Consider the following 21,700-nt stretch of genomic DNA (forward strand, 5'->3'; position numbering starts at 1 on the left):
ATAAAAATAACGCTGATTCAATCATTCGTTTTACTTTTTTTTTAATCTTTTTTTTATCTGAAATAATAGATAATTCGATTTTGAATTAATTTAATTAAAATTTATTAGAATTGTTATTTTTATATGTTTAATGTATATATTTCGTATTAATTAATTAATTTATCATCGCTAATACTATTATAAATATATTTGTTTATTGCTAGTAACAAAAATAATTTTTATACTTAAATTTAATATATAAATTTTGCCAAATTAGTCTATCAAAATACCATGGTAATCATTATTATCGTAATGATTATTATCATTATTATCATAAATAATCATTATATTCTTATAAATAAATTTAGCATATAGTGATATTATCATGATAATGATTATCATCATCAAAAAATTATCATTGCTATCACTAATAAAAATATTCTTCATAACAATTCTAATCATTTTTAATGCAAAAATCATTTATCATCATCATATTTATTATATTTTAAAATAGTAATTATTGTTTGTCATTTTTATAACTATAAATTAAAATATTTAATTGGAAATGATAATTATCATCATTAATATTACTAATAAACAACGATAAATTATTTTTCTTATTATCATTTATCATTTTTCTATTATTTTTCTCCTCTTTTTTTATCTTCAATTAAATTAATTATTTTTCTATTAAATTTTCTTTTTTTTTACTAAACTAAAATTTTTGTCAAATATTTAATTTCAAAATAACATTTCTCTCTTTTTTTCTTCTTTTTAATAAAATATATTAGATATATCGATGAAAAATTAATCAAAATGACGTTTTAATACAATTTTCATATTTAATATTTTCATGTATAGTTAATGATATTCAAAATAAAATTGTTTAAATTAAATTAAATTAAATTAAAAAGGATTGCTTCTGCAAATTATCTTTTGTTATCATTTCGCACTTAGCCAGCAATAATCAATAAATCAATAATCACTCAATCATTATTTATCAGTTCACATTTTAACAAAATCGAAACTAATCAATGATTATTTTTGTTATCATTTCAATCAAACAATTCAATCACTTTTCTTAGAAGCGATAAAATTGTTTAATTTTTTTGAAAAGTATTCATTTACAAATTAAAATAGAATAATTATTAATAGTACTGTTTAATTTTTTGCATTTACTACTGCTAATATAAAGTTACAATATATTTAGGTATGTCATATTTATTTATTTATTAATTTTGTTATGCTAATTATTAATTACAATAAATCTAATTAATAATAAAGAATAATCATCATACTGATAATGATCATAATGATAAGAGTAAAATTAATAATTAATAATAAAGAATAATCATCATACTGATAATGGTCATAATGATAAGAGTAAAAATTAATAATTAATAATAAAGAATAATCATCATACTGATAATGATCATAATGATAAGAGTAAAAATTAATAATAAAGAATAATCATCATACTGATAATGGTCATAATGATAAGAGTAAAATTAATAATTAATAATAAAGAATAATCATCATACTGATAATGATCATAATGATAAGAGTAAAAATTAATAATTAATAATAAAGAATAATCATCATACTGATAATGATCATAATGATAAGAGTAAAAATTAAAATGTTAACAATTATCAGTGAAAATTAGAAAATATCGTTAACAAAATTACAGGTAAAGAAAAAAAAAAAAAAAAAAATGATGCACTTGTCACATTAACCGCTGTAAACAACAATGATAGCGATGATGTGACAACAAAATAGCAGCTATAAGTGGAGAGGATGACAGGTTGACACAGTGCTGATGACTCATCCATGTCTGTGTGTGCACAACCCATCTTACATTACAAACAATCATTACTTACTCTCCAATTTAACATTTTTAAATTAACTTTTTAAAAATTAATTTAAAACAAATATTGAAGTATTATTTGTTGATTTCCTCTTTAATTCTTAATTTTTTAATTTTTTTTTTTATGTATAATAGAATAATTTGTTATGCTGCAGTCAATTATATTTGTAATTTGTAATATTTGTAATTTACATTTCAATTGAATTAATTTAATTAACTGAAAAAATTTTGAACTACACAACTAGAACTAGAATTTAGAATGAGCTAGAATAGAAATTTGAACTATACAACTAGAACTAGAATTTAGAATGAGCTAGAATAGAAATTTGAACTATACAACTAGAACTAGAATTAAAATTTCATCTGTCAACCAGAAATAGAATTTAGAATAAACTAAAATTGAAATTTGAACTATCCAACTAGAATTAGAAATAAAATTAAAATTATGTATAATATTAAAGAATGTATAAAATATATATATGTGCAATAAAATTCTTTTATTTAATATAAAATTTTATAATAAATGTCATTCAGTTTCTAACAAAAGTAAATTAATGTAAATATTTTACAAATAATATAAAGCATTAAAACAAAAAAACAGAAAAAAAAAAGGAATTAATAAATTTTGTTAATTTATAAAATTATTTTTTTTTTTAAAATGTAGAAAATAATTTCATTTCAAATTTTCATTTATTATTTATAATTTTTCAAACTATTAGAAATTTTCGTAACACTACGAATAACTATAATTAATGGAAGAGACAAATGTTTTGAATAATTTTGAGAGAAGCAAAATTAATAGTTGAAAATTCTATTTTCAAATTCTATTGAAAATTCTATTTTCAATTATTAATTAAATTGTTACAATCATAAAATAAACATCATTAGGTAAAAATATTATTTCAATATGCATTTGTTATTATATTAATATTAAAAAAAGAAAAAACGAACTTATTATTATTATTTAATTTCTTTATTATTATTATTTAATTTCTTTACTATTATTATTATTTAATTTCTTTATTGTTATTATTATTTAATTTCTTTATTATTATTATTATTATTTAATTTCTTTATTGTTATTATTATTTAATTTCTTTATTACTATTATTATTATTATTATTATTTAATTTCTTTATTATTATTATTCAATTTTTTTATTATTATTCTATTTGATTCCCAAAAATTTTTTATTATTTAATTCTTAAATTATTTATTTTTTTTTAAATTAATTTCAATTTTTCTAATCAGTTCAGAAAAAAAAAATAAAGGAACATTTTCATTTAATGCAAAATTTTTAGTAATATTTTAAATTTAAATACAATCATATCAGATATGATTAATTGTTGTTTTTAATTTTTTAATTTTATATTTAAACTTTTATTCTACCTATGTTCCTTTTTTTCTCAATAATTGAATAAATATTTCATTATTCTTTCCTTTTCTTTTTCAAAAATAAAAGAAAAAGAAAAGCAAAAATGAAAATAAAAACATAAAATATGTCCTAATGAATTCACCAAGGTAATCATTAATTAATTAAACAAATTATAAAAAAATAAAAATTGAAAATTTTTATTTAAAAATAAGAGAAAGAATAGCAAATGTAAAATTTGTATTGCAAAGTTTTTTTTTTTTTTTTGTTAGTTAATTGTTTTCTTAACAAAAAAAGTATAAATTTTATTTTATTTCAGAAAAAAGAAACTTTTTGATTTTTTTTAGGAGTTTTTTTTTTTTTTTTTGTAAATTAAACAAAATATTATAATTTGAATATTTTAATGAAAAATAAAATTTAAAAAAATAAAAAAAAGAGTAAATTCTAAAATTCAATGATTAAAAATCGTAAATTGAATACTTTTTAATGAAAAAATTCAAAAAAAAAAAGGGTAAATAAATGAGTTTGCAAAAAGTTGAAAAGGTAAATGGAAGAAGAATGAATTTGAGAAGATAATGACAAAGGTGCAAATTGAGGAAATGAGAGAGAGAGGGAGAGAGAGAGAGGGAGAGAGGGGAAGAGAGAGAGAGGGAGAGAGGGGAAGAGAGAGAGAGAGAGGGAGGGAGGGAGAGAGAGATTGAAGGTTGTGATGAGCAGGTAAAATGAGTTAGAATTTAAGGTATGAGAGAAGAGTTGAAAGATGATGGATGTATGAGAAGAGGTCACAATTGAAAAGGTCAAAATTGAAAGAGTAGAAAGGTCAAAAATGAGAGAATGGAAAAGATGAAAGAGAAGAGAGGTAAAATGAGAAAAGGTTTAATAGCAAATAATAATGAATGCTAGAAATTATTCATTCCTACTTTATCACATTACATTGTGAAGGGAAAAAGTTACTTGAAATTTCCACTCCCACAAAAATACCTCTCTCTCCCTCTCTCTCTCCCCCTCTCTCTCTCCCACAAAAATACCTCTCTCTCCCTCTCTCTCTCTCTCCCACAAAAATACCTCTCTCTCTCTCCCTCGTCACCTTGAAGTATGAAAAAAAAAAAAAAAAATGAAGTGAAATCGATGTCGTACACATACATACATGCACACATACACATGCATAGACACACATACATACAAGCGATAATATATCGGTACATACATACACACACACATGGCCGCACATATACACACACGCACAGGTAATGCAGTAATACATTACGCACACAATGCACACATACACATACATGCAATAAAATATGACACACACACACACACACACACACACACACACACACACACACACACACACACACACACACACACACACACACACACACACACACACACACACACATACACACATATTTGATTTTATGAATTAGTATGTATACATGAATTTATAATTGATAATGTAATAATGGTTGTAAGAATTTTAAAACATTGGAAAAGTTATGGAATTTTCAGTAAAGAAGAAAGATGAGAGAGAGAGAGAGGGAGAGGAAGAGAGAGAGAGAGAGAGAAAAGACGAACAGAAATTTAATGGAAAACTATGATGGCGCTATTTGACAATAGAGAAATCAATGGCTGTAGAAATTTTAAAAATGATATAGGCGTATTTGTACCATCAACCAAACACATATCATATTGATTTTGTCTTTAGGAAGAAAAGGAAAGAAAGGAAAGGAAAAATTTTTTTAATTTTATCAAATATAAATGCTATAAAGGATTTTTTATAAAAAAAAATGAATGAATGAATGGAAGTGTAAATTTAAATTTTCTTAGTGATTTAAAAAAATAAACTTTTATTAGTTATTGAATAAAAACTAATAAAAACATTTTTGCTTATTTCTTTTGTTTTATAATTAATAAATTTGTTCAATTTTTCAATTTTTAATAATATATTAAATTTGTTTAATTTTTTGTTTTATTAATTTTTTTTTTTTTTTTTTTTTTAAATGAATTTAATTATTTTGGTAATTATGTTTGTAAAAAAATGCAAAATTTGAAGATTTTTTTTCATAAAATTCAATCATAATTTATGCGAATAAATAAGAAGAATATAAATTAAAAATTGGAAGAATTTTTGAATAATAAAATTAAAAACTAAAATTAAAAAGTAATTCAAATTATACATTATGATATTATGTTAATTATTTACAAACATCGATAAAATATTTTTTTCTTTTTATTTTGCTATCATTTTTATGATTTCAATAGAATTTTTTTGGAAAGGAGCAAAATAATAAATCTAATTTCAAAGATTAAAAATAAAATATTATGCCTTTAGGTGCTTTTAGATTTTTTTTTCTCTAAATATTTCGCTTTTTTTAATAAATAAAAAAAAAAATTTTTTTTCATCAACAATATTAATTTTAATTCCGTTTAAATCAAAGAATAATTTTATAATTTTTTTTTTCTGTTAAATTTTATTTATTGAATTTTTTTTTAAATTAAAACTCAATTTTTTTGGCTTTTTTTTTAAAATAAAACCTTAATTTATTAAAAAAAAAGTTTACTGGCTTGAATTCGTCAAAACATGAGCTATATTTTAATTTGCATTTCTTTTTTTTTTTTAAATTAAATTGAATTTAATTTATTTTTGCACTTTTTTTTTAAAAAAAAAAAAAAAATTAATGCTAACGAAAGAGAATGAAAATTTGAGATAGAATAGAAGGAAAATATTAACAGAAAGTAATATTTATTGAATTATTGACAAAAGAGATGTATGAAGGGAAGTTTGAACATAAAATTGAAAGGAATAATTAATCATCATGTTTAATTAATGATCTTTCACTTATCACCTTTCATTTATATTAAAATTTAATCAATAATACTGATCTCAACAAAAAAATATCTTGTGATCGTTATGATATAAAAAAGCTTCGTATTATTTTGCAATGAAAAAAGTTTCGATATCTTAAATTGTAAGTTTAAATTAAATTTAAATTTTTTATCATGTAAATTAAATTTAAATTTTTTTATCATTAAATTAATTTTTTTTTCGCTTATTTTTAATAATGAAAAAAGGTTGCAGCTGTATATTCATTATAGTAAATCAAAATTTAAATATAGTTAAATACTTTTTTAACAATCAAATTTTCAAGAATTGTAATATTCATTAATAATTAAATGATACTGTAATCAAGTTGGCAGTGTTGAAAAATAAAACTTGAAAATAGCATTAAAATAAAAAAGAAGAAAGAAAAAAGAAACTGAAAAAATTAAAAATAGTTCAGCAGAAAGAAATTTGAATGATAATCATTAAACAGAATTTTATCCGATTATCGTTATCATTAATGCTATTATCGCTTATCATTATTGTTATCATGATCATTAAGACTTCCAATTTGCTAAATTTTTTTGTTTACTAAAAGCTATTTTCAAGGGATGGAAAATTTTTAAAGATAAAAAAAGTTTTATGTATACAATGGATGAATGAATGAATGTTAGATAGGGTTAGTAAAGTGTTTGCAGTTAACACTGAGTGATTTTGTGATCAATGTGAAATGGATGTGTTAAAGGTCATAGGTTAAAGAAATTAAGAAATAATTTGAAATAAAAAAAGAAATTATTCATTGAATTATATTATCACTTTTATCCAGTGAAGAGATAAAATAATAATGATAGACTTAGAAATAAGAATTGGCTTAATTAAAAAATTAATTCTAAAAATGACTTAACAAAAAATTAATTACTCAAATATTTTGATTAACTTTTGATTTTCAAGAAAAAAATTTTTTTTTTAAAAAAAAATGGAAAAGGAAAAAGAAAAGAAAAGAAAAGAATGTTTCAAAGCAAAACTGTTATCATATTTTCAGGAAAAAAAAAAAAATTACAATCATTGTGATTTAATGTAGAATCCAATTAAATTATTACTAAAAAATATTCAAATCCGTAATTTCAGAAAAAAAAATAAGATTTGCAGTATTTTAGAAAAAAAAGTATACCATATTAAATATTAAAAAGAAAAAATGAAATTTAATGCAATATTATTTCTTATCAAACATAATTGATTCAGTGGGAAAGCAATTTAAATAAATAAAGAAAAAAAAAGTTAAGAATAAGAAATATTCCTAAAACTAATTTTTAAATGAACTTTTTAAATTTTTAATAAGCAAATTTTTCTTATAAATGTTTATTTGAGAAAGAATATGCTAACAAATTAGATTCTTTTTTTTTTTTTTTTTTTTTTTTTTTTGCACACTACCTTTTTTCAGATATAACTTTTATTAGCTTTTTTTCTAATTTAAAAAAGTTTATTAAGATATAAATCTTTTAGCAATCTAATTTGTTATAATGAATTTTAAAAAGTTTGAAGCAACGACAAAAAAAAAAAAGCAAAAATTGCTTAATAAGATTTATGAAAAATAAAACGGATGAAAATTTCATTTGAAATAGCAATTCATAAATATTGAAAGTAAAGTAGTAACCTGTAATAAATCTTAAAAAACATTAATTTATATTTTAATGTGTATGCATGAAAGTATTAGCAACTTTTTCTTAATTAATCAAAATTTGATAAAATGAAATTTTATATTAAAAATAAAAAAAGTTTTACCAAAAATTTGAAATTAAACACTTAATCAGATAGCAATTCAGGTGAAATATGACATGGAATAATTTAGCTAATACTTGCCTTTCAGTTTATTATTATCAAAAGTTTTTATTGAAATTTAGAAATTATCATTTCGTTGAGAATTATTACTGATTGCTTTCCTTTCATTGTAATTTCATCATTTGACATATTCAAAAATACAACAATCAAGTACATTTATTTATTTAAAAAAATATTTTACTTTTCTGAAAATTAAAGGAAATATGAAATTCACACAACAACAATCATCGAAACAAATTAATTAGTCCTCTTGGATGATGACACATTGAATAAATAGTTGCTTAATTAAACGACATGCAAAGCAATTTCTAATTAAAAAATATACAAAATTATACCTTTTCAAGCAATAAATTATAAATTTTATCTTTTTGAAATATCTATTTTTATTATAAGATTGATTGTTTTTAATTTAAAAGAAGAAATCATCTATATTTAAAGAACGGTGATAAAAAAAAAAAAGTTAAAAAAAGAATATTCAATTTATTGTTTAACAAGAAAAAAAAAAAAGAAATTGTCTTCAAACTATTCTACAATTTGATAGATTAAATTGCTCATTTTAAATGCAAAAATTTTAATGTTTAATGTTAAAAAATTTTAATGTTAAAATTTTTGCATTTAAAACAAAAAATAATTTTATTCATTTTTTTTTTGTTTTAACGCTAAATTGGATTTTTTAAATTAATTGTATTTAAAAGTTTAGCTTTGTTATGTTTTAATGAAGCAACTACTATACAATATTTTTTAAAAAAAAGTTTTTATAGATTTTTCTTTTTTTTTTTTTTGTTTGTTTGTATTATGTTAGCAGATCATATTTGATGAAAGACTGGAAAAAATGTCAAATAATTTCAAGATAAATTTATGATATTGATGAACTTTAAACCATATAAATTATAATTTTAAATCGAATTTTAAAAATCATATTTTAATTATATTCATTATTTGATTAAAAAAACATGTAAATCAGAAGAATTCAAATAATTTCAGTGTATGAATTAATAAGCAAAATTAATTTTAATGTTAAAATTAAACTGAAAACAACAATTATTTTCATTCATTTTAACATTTAAGAGTGATATTTTTCGCAAATTTTTTTTTAAAGACAAAACCGCCTATTGTTAGCTAATCATGCCTGATGAAAATGTGTTATCATAAGAAAAATGTCATATAAACACAAAATGAATTTATGATATTAATAAATTTTAATTTTATCACTTTTTAAGCACAACAAAAAATCATATTTTAATCAAATTCATTGCTTAATTAAAAATTCAATTCTGAAGTGTTGATCCACTGATAAATTGATTAATGAATGATATTATCTGATCACCTTGAACTTTTTTTTAATAGATAAAAAAATTAAAAAAATATCTCTTATTAATTTATGCATACAAATGACACAATTTTGTTAAATACGACAATAAATTTTATAAAATCATCACATTGAAATGATAATAAAATGATAAAATCAACAAATAAACGATAATAAATATTATTCTGAACTTCATTTTAAGATGAAAATTAATTTTATTTATTAATTTATTATTAAAATCTTTCAGCTAACGCATGGTTCACTTCAGTAAACAGAGGGTGACACACCAATAACAGTTAAAAGAAAGGTGACAATTTGAGGGAAATTTATTGGATTGTTAGTATAATACTCACTTTGTTCAACTCTTTCCTATTATTGTGGAATGATGATAAAAGATTAAAATTGAAATAACTATTTTTTGAATAAAAGAAGAACAAATCCGTCTAAGAGAAGAATTTGTCCTTTTTAAAGTGTTATTTATAATTTTAAATATAATATCTTATTTTTTTGAAAATATTTTTAAAATATTATATGCGATTTAATTTTAATAACCTCCATGTTTTCCGATTCATAGCATCTTGGATATCAATAATACATTAGCATTCCATAACAGATTTTTCTTATACAATTTTATTTCTTTTAATTCGGTGCATAATTTCATTTCCTCTAATTGTGTCCATAATTTTCATTCTTGTTTTTCTATAAGTATAATTAATATAAATAAATTTGAAAAATTTCGGGACTTTTTCGACCAAATTTGAGATATATATTTTTGAAGCCTTTTGCCATAATTCTTATTACTTTTGAAACAATCTTGCAATTTCAAAGTTATCATTTAGCTTAGAAATTAAGAAGCTATCATTTATCAAACACGGTTTTAAACTGATCTGAATGTTATAATAGCTCAGCTAATTCCTTTCTTAATTTTAGCGACAACAAAATATTATAAACTAAATTTATTTATTGACTTTTTTAGAAGTGAAATTGTTTATGATGGAAAAGAAATGCAAAATTGTACCATTCATCCCTTTTCTCTCCTTTTTAAAATGCGGAATTACCGTTTTATGGCACAAAAAACTTTTGATGTAATTGCCGAAAAAATCAAAATAATTTAATAATGTGTTGGAATAGTTCTATATTGAATCCATGTTTCTCGAATATTCCTTAAATATATGTCAAACTGTTTCAATTTCATATCTCAGAGGAAAAACATAAACTTTGTGTATTGCTTGAAATGTTGTAAATTGCTTTCAATTTTATTGTTCTAACATTTAAACTTATATTTTACTGTTAACATTTCAGCTTGTAAATTCATCGTTTCAATAACTTCCCATTGCAGTGTTCCACTTTGACAGTCACCATTGTAACAAACGTTATAAACCAGCTCCCACTATATAATCGCGAAAACTTCTAACCAATTTCATAGTATCATAAATCATCTCTCCTTTTTAAATTGTAAACAATCCTACGGTATTCATACATGTAATTTTAATCTCCTTTTTGTAAACACCTCCAATTCTTTATGCATATAATTTTTTCTGTAAAATTGAAATTAGCTTTCATTTTAATCTCTTCATTGTAAACACTTCCAATTCTTCACACATATAATTTTCATGTAAAATTGAAATTAGCTTTCATTTTAATCTCTTCGTTATAAACACTTCCAATTCTTCACACATGTGATTTTTATCTTAGACACGCCCAATTCTCACTCATATAAATTCAATTCTAATAAACAAAAAGGATGCATTGTCATTATTGTCGACTACTTTCTGTTAACCAATATCAATTCCTCCGATCTTCATTATTATAAGTTTCTTCTCTCCTTTTACTGCCCTGTTTATTAATACTACGTTTGCGAAAAATAAAGGCTTATTAATCCTTCTACTGTATTGCAAACAATTCGAATATCAACCAACAAACCCTTCACGACAAAAAAATTTATTGGTGCCACGAGCCGGGGTTGTATCGTTGTTTTTGTTCCGGTTTGGTAGTTGTAGATTTAATATTGATTTGAGTGAGTGAATGTTGACAGTTTCTAATCTGTTCATTCAAATTAACTAAACTTGTTAAAAAGTTTCTTAGTTTGAGAATTAACCAAGGCATGTCCTTCTTCTTATGTTTATATATTTTATTCAATATCCATAATGGCAACTTTTTCTCGATCAAAATTTCGATATTTGAGTGTTCGAGGCTTTCTCCTAGAGCTTCTAACTGCGTAGTACTCGTTCTATATTTTCAATTGTTCCAATTCATTCTCTTTCATTTCGTTTAATTGATTGGAGTTCGTTGTATAGTAATGTTGTTACTATTGAGTGATCGCCATATTTCTCATTGAGCAGTCTTGTGATAACTTCATAATTCTCTGGAGCTATATCATATCCAGATATTGCTTGTAGAGCCTTTCCTTTAAGACATGAGTACAAGTAATTCAATTTTTGTATTTCTGGAATCGCTTGTGTGTGGACTGCTGCGTTAAAACTGCTCCAAAATTGTCGCCATTGTCTAGGGTATTCATCGAAAGTAGGGAGCGATAAATGAGGAAGATTTACATTAATATTTGAAGAAGGAGTAAATTTTGCCTCTTCTTTTGTTTGTTTGTTCGTCAACTCCTTTGAGAGTTGTTTTAAGTTCTGGTCGACTTCATCCTTGTGCACTGTTAGTGTTATTACCACTTCCTTTCCTTCGTGTAATAATTGAAATATTCCTTGGTCACCTTCTGTTACTGTTTTGTATTTTTCTTCCTCTTCTTCTCTTCTTTTCATCGTGACGATTTGTTGAGTATATGTGAACCATCGTTGATATCGTTGATAGATTCAAGTGTAGTTACGCATAACTGGTTTCTTCGAAGTTTATCTTCTAACACTCTTTTTCTTATTAAATAAAAATCTTCTTTTTCTTCTATTGTCATACTTGGTTTTGGAGATTTGATCTCCAGTTGATTTACTTCTTTAAGAAAACTGACTAAACTTTCCTTTGCCGGTTGAAAGCTCGCAATAATGTGGCTTGACATGTTCCCGGCTCGTGGCACCAATAAATTTTGTTGTCGTGAAGGGTTTGTTGATTGATATTCGAATTGTTTGCAATACAGTAGAAGGATTAATAAGCCTTTATTTTTCGCAAACGTAGTATTAATAAACAGGGCAGTAAAAGGAGAGAAGAAACTTATAATAAGGAAGATCGGAGGAATTGATATTGGTTAACAGAAAGTAGTCGACAATAATGACAATGCATCCTTTTTGTCTATTAGAATTGAATTTATATGAGTGAGGATTGGGCGTGTCTAAGATAAAAATCAAATGTGTGAAGAATTGGAAGTGTTTACAACAAAGAGATTAAAATGAAAGCTAATTTCAATTTTACAGAAAAAATTACATGCATGAAGAATTGAGGTGTTTACAAAAAGGAGATTAAAATTACATATGTGAATACCGTAGGATTGTTTACAATTTAAAAAGGAGAGATGATTTATAATACTATGAAATTGGTTAGAAGTTTTCGCGAAATTATAATTCGCGACAGGTATGGCTCGGTTGCGAGATGTCTAGCTTGCTTGTATCTTTAAATGTTTTATAATTAAGTTGCATTTTTGTGTTATGTATCAATTTATTATTGTAATGTTGCATAATATTTAATTTTAATCTAAGGTTTAATTACTCAAGTTTGAGTTTGAGGTTTGAATAATAAAATGTTTCACGAAGACTCCCACAGTACACGTACACAGAACGGAACCAGTGCAAATTCGAGATTCTACCAGTATCGAGGACAAAGAAGTCAACGATCTGAACCATCAAGAAAGGAAGCTACTTTGTTTCACAAGGAAACAGGGCAGTAAGAAAGAAATTCTAAATTTGTTTTACACCAGTAACAGTAACACTGCTGAAGCGAAAGGGAAGCGATAGTTGAGAGAAAGTGTGACAATTTGACGAATATTTGATGGACTGTTGGTGTAGTAATACTCATTTTATTTATTTATTTATTTTTTCTATTGTATAACAATAAAGTTAGCGAAATTATAACAACAAAAATATCCAAAACTTTCAAAACTTTTCCTACATCGATTAATCTTCAAGAAGCGATATAGAATGCTGCACGATGATCTCATTAATTTATCGAACGGACATAGCAATTATTGCCAATATTCCCACTTAATCGTCTCCATGGGATATTGTTTGAAAATTTGACCAAATGAGCCAGATTAATGCGACAAACGTCTTGAAAGTTCTAATCGGTAAACTGTTGTTACTTGCTGCATTTTATGTTTCGTTTGCAAATTTACGGTATTCTTTAGACATGGAAGCTTCTTGAATTGTCTTCTAAATGAGTTCCGATATTCTTCACTGCAATATTTTTTATGATCACAGCAATAGATCCAATCTATCAATATTGTCAGTCACTGAGGTATGCTTCCAACATAAAACGTAAATATTTGAAGTTAACATTTCAACATATTTTTTCACAAGAAATTTCAGTTAATTTTTACCTTCTCCAGTAGTAAAATAACCAATTGAATGAAACGCTTATATTAATAAATACTCCCGCATAGCATCCTATATAAAACTTTGCCACATCGGAAATATTCAAGAACTTTGTCACCATATAAATGGTCGTTGATGCTAAATGTCCCATTCCAACAAATGCCACTGCTATCTTTAATGTTTGTAACAATTCGAAATTTCTAGTTGCTGAAATTAAATGTGAGGTAGTACTACAGCATCTACTTCAGTTATTGTTAATTAATTAGACTCTGCCATGGCAGTTGAATAGTAAACAAAACAAAAAATATTTTCGGTGACATAGAACATCCAGGTTGATACTTTGTTTACATGTCTTTTGCTAATTATTTAAATAACTCACATATTCGAGCCTTTACTATAATTTGACTAAGTGCTGTATAAAGAGTAATTGTTGCCAAATTAAGAAGAACTGTCAAAACGCTCCAAATCCAATCGAACTGACCACTGTATATTGCTACCAAAACACAGATTACTTTGTCACTATAGAAAGGCCCAATGACAATTAACAAAATCAAATTTCAATATATTTTCAATAAATATTCTTTTTTTTACTTCTTTTTCTTTTAATTTAGAAATTTTGTTACTTTTACCCTTTTTCCTTCTTAATAATAAAGTTTTTTCAACTCTTTCTTTTTTTATTTCACATAACAGTCGTTGAACAAATTTTTGTTTATTTTCCTCAAAAAAATGCAAGAAAAAGATCTCAGCCAAATATCAATTTCCACTTACATATGCATCAACTGATAAAACTTCTCTGATAATCACAGATCAGACATTTAATTCGAGAAAAATCTGAAAATGTAACTTACTCGTTATTTATGGCATATATACAAGTCAATATAAGTATAACAATTGAATAAAGTATCGCTGGTATGGTCATTAATGGAATTGAAATTCTCCTTCTCATTGTTCGATATCTATAAGTGACCATTACTTGTTATTTAGAAAATATATTGGAGTTCGGAAGAAGACAACAAATAATTTAGCTTTGCCATTATCAAATTTAATTAAAATTACTTATTCTGTTCAAATACCTTAAAGGTTTTAAAATAGCGATGGATCGATCTATGCCAGTTAAAAGTAATATAACCATTGCAAAATTTAGACCAAAATTCGGTAATAATTGTATCCAAATACATGTCCATAATGGTGTAAAAGTAATTCCAGTAAAAATAAAATATGCAAATGGAATATGGCCGATTTGATGAAGAATATCACCAAATGCGCTCAATGCTATTAATATATTATTGGCATTGTGCAGGTTCCTGAAAGAATTTTTACAAATTATAAGAATTTGAAGCTTTTGAAAATTTTGGACTTGAAATTGGAATATGCTGTGCAAAAGATTGTAAAATCTTTCAAATTTATATGAAATTATATACGTACAATGATGGGATTTTACTTTTCAATCAATATTTTCTCTGTTTTCGTTTTTCCTTTAAAATATTCTCTGATTCTTTTGATTGTTAATTTTGATCTTAAAATCTCATAAATTAATGGCACAACCGTTTTATGCGTCTCATTCCCTCTTCAAAAAATTATATTTAAATATTGAGGAAAGGTACAATCACCAATGATAAAGCTATTAATGTTGAATATTCAATGATCGCAAAAAATCAATCAATCAATTAATTGATCAATAACGTACTTGTTCTGAATAGTAGCTATAATGAGCGCAGTATTGCCAACGAATCCAATTAAGGAACAAAATAAAAGAAAGGATACACATGGTATGATTGGTATCAAAACAGCCATTTTAGCACTTAACTGACCATAAACTAAAAGAGTTTAAATTTAATTCTTGTCTATAAATAGCAACACTACACATATTTCTAATCATCCACAACCTAAATCAAATTTATGGATAACTTATAAAATAGTGTGAAAAATGCTTTGAATTCAGCTATTTAAGCTATATATGCAGATAAATGGGAGATTTATAAGAAAATATTGGGCATCCATAAAGTATCTCTGAATTAGTGATGGGTAAATACATTTTGGATCCTATTTATGCATCAAATAAAGTTAGAATACTTTGTAATGGATCAGTGAAGTGTAAACAACATATCTTATGATTTATTTGACAGATAGTCATTAATTAATGTCATTCATTGCAATTTGCGCTTTATGATAAAAGTAGAAGGAATGAGAGAAATTTATGGGAAATGAGAATTTCTTGAAATTTTTTGTAAATTATTTCAAAAATATTTGAATACACAAATTAATTCGTTTACAATTAATGGCTGAAATGAGAAACAGTAATTGGTACTCAAAAACATACGTATTCTTAAGCTATTTTACTGCAGAAGAGTGGTTTGTCGACTAATTACCACTTGTTAAATTAAAATTATTCACAGATATAATTTAACATTACTACCAATCCTAAAGAACATAGTTTGACAAATATTACTATATAAGAAATTAATTTTACTCTTAATATATAATATAAAAAACTCTTAATTATCTATATTGATCTTTCAAATAGATTAATAAACAATTATAACGATATCAATGGCTGATCAATCTTTTCGATAAAAAAACATTAGCGCATGGTGCATATTTAAAAATTTGTCTAATATTTATTTTCATGACTTACTTAAAGTTGATTTCTTACTCAAATTATATTCTTTCAAGCTATTAGATTGAAGGAAAGTATTTCCAGGAGAGATTATTCCAGAGATGACTAAATAAAATTGCTGTCAACTTGTCAACTAACTATGTTCATTCTATCTAACCCACTTATGCGATTAGCATTAATCAAAGTTATCCACGTAAACATATATGACGCAACCGCTTAAGTTAATTATAGTTGAAAAATCATTTTGCAATTTGTGCTAATCTACTTGTCTTGCAATAAAATGGTTCAAATGAAAAATTAAGCTTGCAACAATGAAGTTTGTTTTATATTTTTAAAATTTTTAATTAAAAAAAAAAAAATCATTCAAAATTTTATGACAGAAAAGTTCTGTTAAATTTTTTCCGAAGTAAATTATAAATTTTTGTTAAATTTTGTAATGAATAAAATATGGAAGTAAATCAGATGAAATAGCTAATTTACATTGAAATGTAACTTAATATAAGCCATCAATTCATATGTAACTTTAACATATTATTCAAAATGAAAAGAAAGAATTCGATGTAATTTAAGTTTTTTTACTTAGTTCGTTCTCTCAAGTTTCTAAATAATTTAGATTTTTGATATTACTATTGTAATTTCTGAAAGATAAGTCTTAGCATAACTTTTGGGGATATTACTTATCCTAAAGATATGTTTTATTCAAAACGTAAAGAATGGAAGGAAAAAGCTGATAACCACCAATATTAGCTGATAACCAAACAAAAGTCTTAGTTAACGTGGCGTGAAAAGTCGAACAGGATTAAAAGGATAAGGTAAAAAATAAGGTGTCTTAATGGCCAAGATGGAATATTCAGCTCTTTATCAGCTCAGCGACATTACCGCTCCTTAGCAAAAATTCTTTGTGAACATAAATATCTGTAGTTGTCACCATGTCACATACCTAATCTGATTACCAAGTAAAGTCAGTCCACAGTAAAGAGGTCATTAACGACTTGTTATGATATTTCGATGCAGCTACTTGGCTATCTTATAAGTCATCGTTTCTAGGCTATAGAGCCATCCTAAGATATTCCTTTGTTGCTGAAATTAAAGATGGAACAATGCCATTAGTAATAATCAATTCAAATAGTCATAATAACTTATTTGCATGGCTTTTATTTACTAATCAATTAAAATGCTCGCTTATTTCAGTCATTACTATAATTTGGCTCGAAATCCCATAAAGAATAATTATTGTTCAATTAATGAGAGTTATTAAAATGCTCTAAATGAAATCAACAAACTACTTTAAATAGTTAAAACAGCACAGACTACTTTGACGTTGTAATGAAAACTAAAAGTTATCAAACTATAATTGAGGAAAATTCTCATTTCAAACATCGAACATGAAAATTTGAAGTTTTCGTTTTCTGTTCATTTATTTTTTTAAGTTCACTTTTTCATTTTAAACTCATTTCTTCATTTCTTATTTTCCATAACAGAGAAATAAATTTCTGCTTATTTTCATGAAGCAATTATTGAAAGTCAGGCAAGAATTTTTGACCACAGATGAATTGATATTTTGCTTCAATTTTTTTCAAGAAAATTTTTCAAGAAAAAATTTAAAATATTTAATGGTCAGATATTATACTTAACCTGAGAGATACCTATCAAAAATCTTACTCGTTATTTCCATCATATATTAAAATCAATATGAGCATAGCAACTGAATAAAGTATTGCTGATAGTGTTATTATAAGAATATAAAGCATTTTACTCATTTTTCGATATCTGCAAATAACCATTGCAGTTCTGAACTTTAGAACTATTATTCGAATTTAAAACAACGAAGTAAATAATTTAGCATTGCCATTTGAGAAACACAACTATCACAGTAAGCAGTAAGCTAGAGAGATTGAAGTTACTTGTACTGCCCAAATACTTACTTTAAAGGTCTTAAAATGGCCATGGCTCGATCTATGCCTGTAGGTAGTAATCATCTATCAGTAAGCTAGAGAGATTGAAGTTACTTGTACTGCCCAAATACTTACTTTAAAGGTCTTAAAATGGCCATGGCTCGATCTATGCCTATAGGTAGTAATATAATCATTGAGAAATTCATGCCAAAATTGGGTAATAACTGTATCCAAATACATTTCCATAAGGGTATGGAAGTGATTCCAGTAAAAATAAAGTATGCAAATGGAATATGGCCGATTTGATGAAGAATGTCACCAAATGCGCCCAATGCTATTAATATGTTATTGACATTGTGAAGATGCCTGGAATTTTTTGTAAATTTAAAAGTGAGCAATTTTTTTCTTTTAAATTTTGAATTTTTTAAACTTTGAAATGGAATACGCAAAGAGATACAAAATTTGTTACTTAAAATATTTTAAATATCATAAATTTAATCATAAATCTTTCAAATTCACATGAAATTATATAAGCAAATTGATGAAACTTTCCTTTTCAATTTCTATTTTCACTCTGTTTCTTCTCTGAAACATTCACTGAACTTTTTAAATTCCTTATTTTGATCTTAGCCAATTTTATGTCACATAGCTATCACAGATCAATGAGATAATGACCAATAGTTTATGTCACTTTTTCACTTACTTCAAACATTAGCTGATGTCAAAATTGATATTCTATTGCTTTAACAGTCTAATGGCGAAAAAAAAAAAAAAAAACAAACAAACTTAATATTTATTATTAAAATTAAAATTTGTCACAAAAAGAATTACAAATATACTTTTCATCCAAATAAAGTGCATAATTTCTAATTGTTTTATAATTCATATGATAATGTCATATGAAAAAGAATTATAATAATAAGTTATTGTTATAAAGTAAAAAAAAATTTCACTGGAAAATTCATCAGAGATTACAATGAAAGTCAATGTTCAATCACTGATAATTTAAAATTTGACATAGGTAAATGATAATGGATCAGCCACACAGCTGATAACAACGAATTTATGAATGTAACTCATTGTTCTAATTATTACTATAATTATCATTGTACTAATAATTCTAGTTATGCTAATAACTATAGTTATATAATCATATGATAAACGAGTAAATTAATTAATATTAGTAGTACTAGTACTAAAAATAATAGTAATAATGATAATAATAATAGCAAAAACATTAACAATAACAATAATAATAATAATAATTTTGATAACCCTTTGAAATTGCTTAATTGATTTCAAAGACTCATCAGGAGATCTTACTACATCTCTTAAGGAAAAATGTTCTCTTCGGTCTTTTCTTTAAGACAATTCAAATATTTGTCTTTCCGTATTCCCCAGATGATATCGATATCCTTTAATACTGAATGAATTGAGTTTCTTGAATTTTTCTTGAGAGTTCAATTTATGAAGGATAAACTCATCCAATTCATCCTCCTAATTAGTAGACATAATTAGAGGTGTGTTCCGCAGTATGAAATCAATTGAACTCAATACGGTCGTCAAAATTTTAAATTTAAGTTAGCGGTCGAATATTCAAAATATCTTCTGCTTCCACTATTAGAGTGATCAATTCTCGTTCTCATAATAACTTCCTTTTTTGTTAAACCAATGAGTTGCCCATATACTCCTCCATCCCAAGGCGCTTTTGGTATTATACTTTTCCAGATCATTTTTTTTTTCTTTTCCGCTACGAATTCATTTAATTGTTACTTCATAATGATTTTAAAAACTAACTGAAATTGACCAATGTTATCGCTTAAGGTTAATTCTGGACAATCTCGTCGTCTTGCTGTAATCATCTTAAAATAAGTAAAAAGTTTTCGGCTGAAAAAGTTTCTGCTATTTTTAGATGTACAGCTCTTGTTGTAAAACATGTTAACAGTGATATCCATCCATCTTTTTGTTAAGCCATTATCACTCCTGATATTGAAAGGGACTTAAATAATCTAGTCCTACTTGCGCACCTTGCGCAAAATGTCTTGATCATGTGATCCGAGATGCTGAATGATCGACTATGGTTGGTAGCTTAAATAGTTTGGTTATCCTAGCATCTGCACTTCATGCATTTATTTAAGATTCGTTTGACTTCCGTTCTATCTTTCGGGATTCATATCATCGATCTCAGATTCGAGACTGTATGAGCAATTCCAACATGATACAATTGCTCATGTCATTGTTGAATAAGGAGTAGTTCAGTTATATCGTGACAGATACACTCGGTGTAAGTTAGCAAATAAGTTTCATTTGATTATTTTATCTTTGATAACTTACAATTTCTGTCAACCTCATACTCCTATTCTGTCAAAATCTCGAATTGAATAAACTTGAAGAAGTGATGATCCATACCGACGAGAATGTTCGGTTATTTCCATTGATCTTTTTTTGATTGATTTAATTTGTTTATCATCAATAGTTCCTCTTTGCTTAAATGAACTATTTGTAATTCATTCGTCAAGTAGTCAACTGCTATTGCATCTAATCGGATTATTTCTTTAATTTCTTTTTACTCCGATTTTGATTTTAGCAGTAAAACACATTTTTGATATCTCATTGTCAAATCTCATATTTTGGTATTATTGCAGTGATTTTCCTGAAAATATTCCATCCGGAAATGTTTAGCTTCATTTCTTTGATTTCTTGTAGATTCAATCAAAAAGAACATATGAACGATAATTGCAGAAGCAATATCAATTAGAGCTAAAAGCTCTTTGTTGAATTTCTGGTCGGTTTGCATTGTTTACATTTATTTCCTTACATAATAGTATGATTCGCTTCTTGTTTTGAATTCCTTTTTCGGTAATATAATCAGCGATTGTCACCAAATTCAGTTTTTCTTTGTTGAAATCCACTGTTTGCGTGAGTAATTGATCCGGAAATTTCGATATTTGTGGATTTGATATTTTGGTGTTCTAAATTTTCACCTATAACTTCCAGCACATAGTATTGTGTGGATCTTTACAAGGGAAGCTTTATGTCTCTTTTTTTTTTTTTGCAATCATTTGTTGAATGCCTTATTTGAAGACATTTAAAAGAATATTTCATCCGGAAATTTCGATATTTCTGGATTGAAATTTTGATGTCCTAAATTTTCACCTATAACTAACTTCCAGCTATCAAAGTAAATATATATGAGTGTGAGATAATGAATGTTACATTCCAGTGATTCGTATTGTAAAATACATTTTTCTATCCAATTGGAGTTTCTTCTGGAACTCTTTTTGATCTCTTTGATTGTTGCTAAGACTAAGGTTTCATCCCTAACATTTGCATTTGTTTGCTTTCTTCTCCTTTGTGTCCGCCCGCTTTTGACTCCTAGCTTCACTTCTTCATTTCTTAGTACTAATCTTGTCAACTGCTGTCAACTACTGACTAACTTATAGATGCTTGGTATAATTTATTCACTATCCATGCTGGTAATTTATTCACAATTGAAATTTCAATATTTGGATGCTCTAAA

General features: G+C 25.1%; 1 protein-coding gene across 1 annotated transcript; it reads right to left on the reverse strand.

The window, feature by feature from the left end:
• Positions 1-14,519: 14,519 nt before the first annotated feature.
• Bm2884 (Uncharacterized protein) lies at positions 14,520-15,462 on the reverse strand (the record flags this gene model as incomplete). Its single annotated transcript, XM_043077994.1, has 3 exons — positions 14,520-14,624; positions 14,762-15,007; positions 15,385-15,462. The coding sequence occupies 3 exons, from the start codon at positions 15,460-15,462 to the stop codon at positions 14,520-14,522; spliced, it is 429 nt and encodes a 142-aa protein (XP_042933928.1).
• Positions 15,463-21,700: the final 6,238 nt, after the last annotated feature.

This window comes from Brugia malayi (genome assembly GCF_000002995.4).
Source record: "Brugia malayi strain FR3 genome assembly, contig: Bm_v4_Chr2_contig_001, whole genome shotgun sequence".
Taxonomy (NCBI): domain Eukaryota; kingdom Metazoa; phylum Nematoda; class Chromadorea; order Rhabditida; family Onchocercidae; genus Brugia; species Brugia malayi.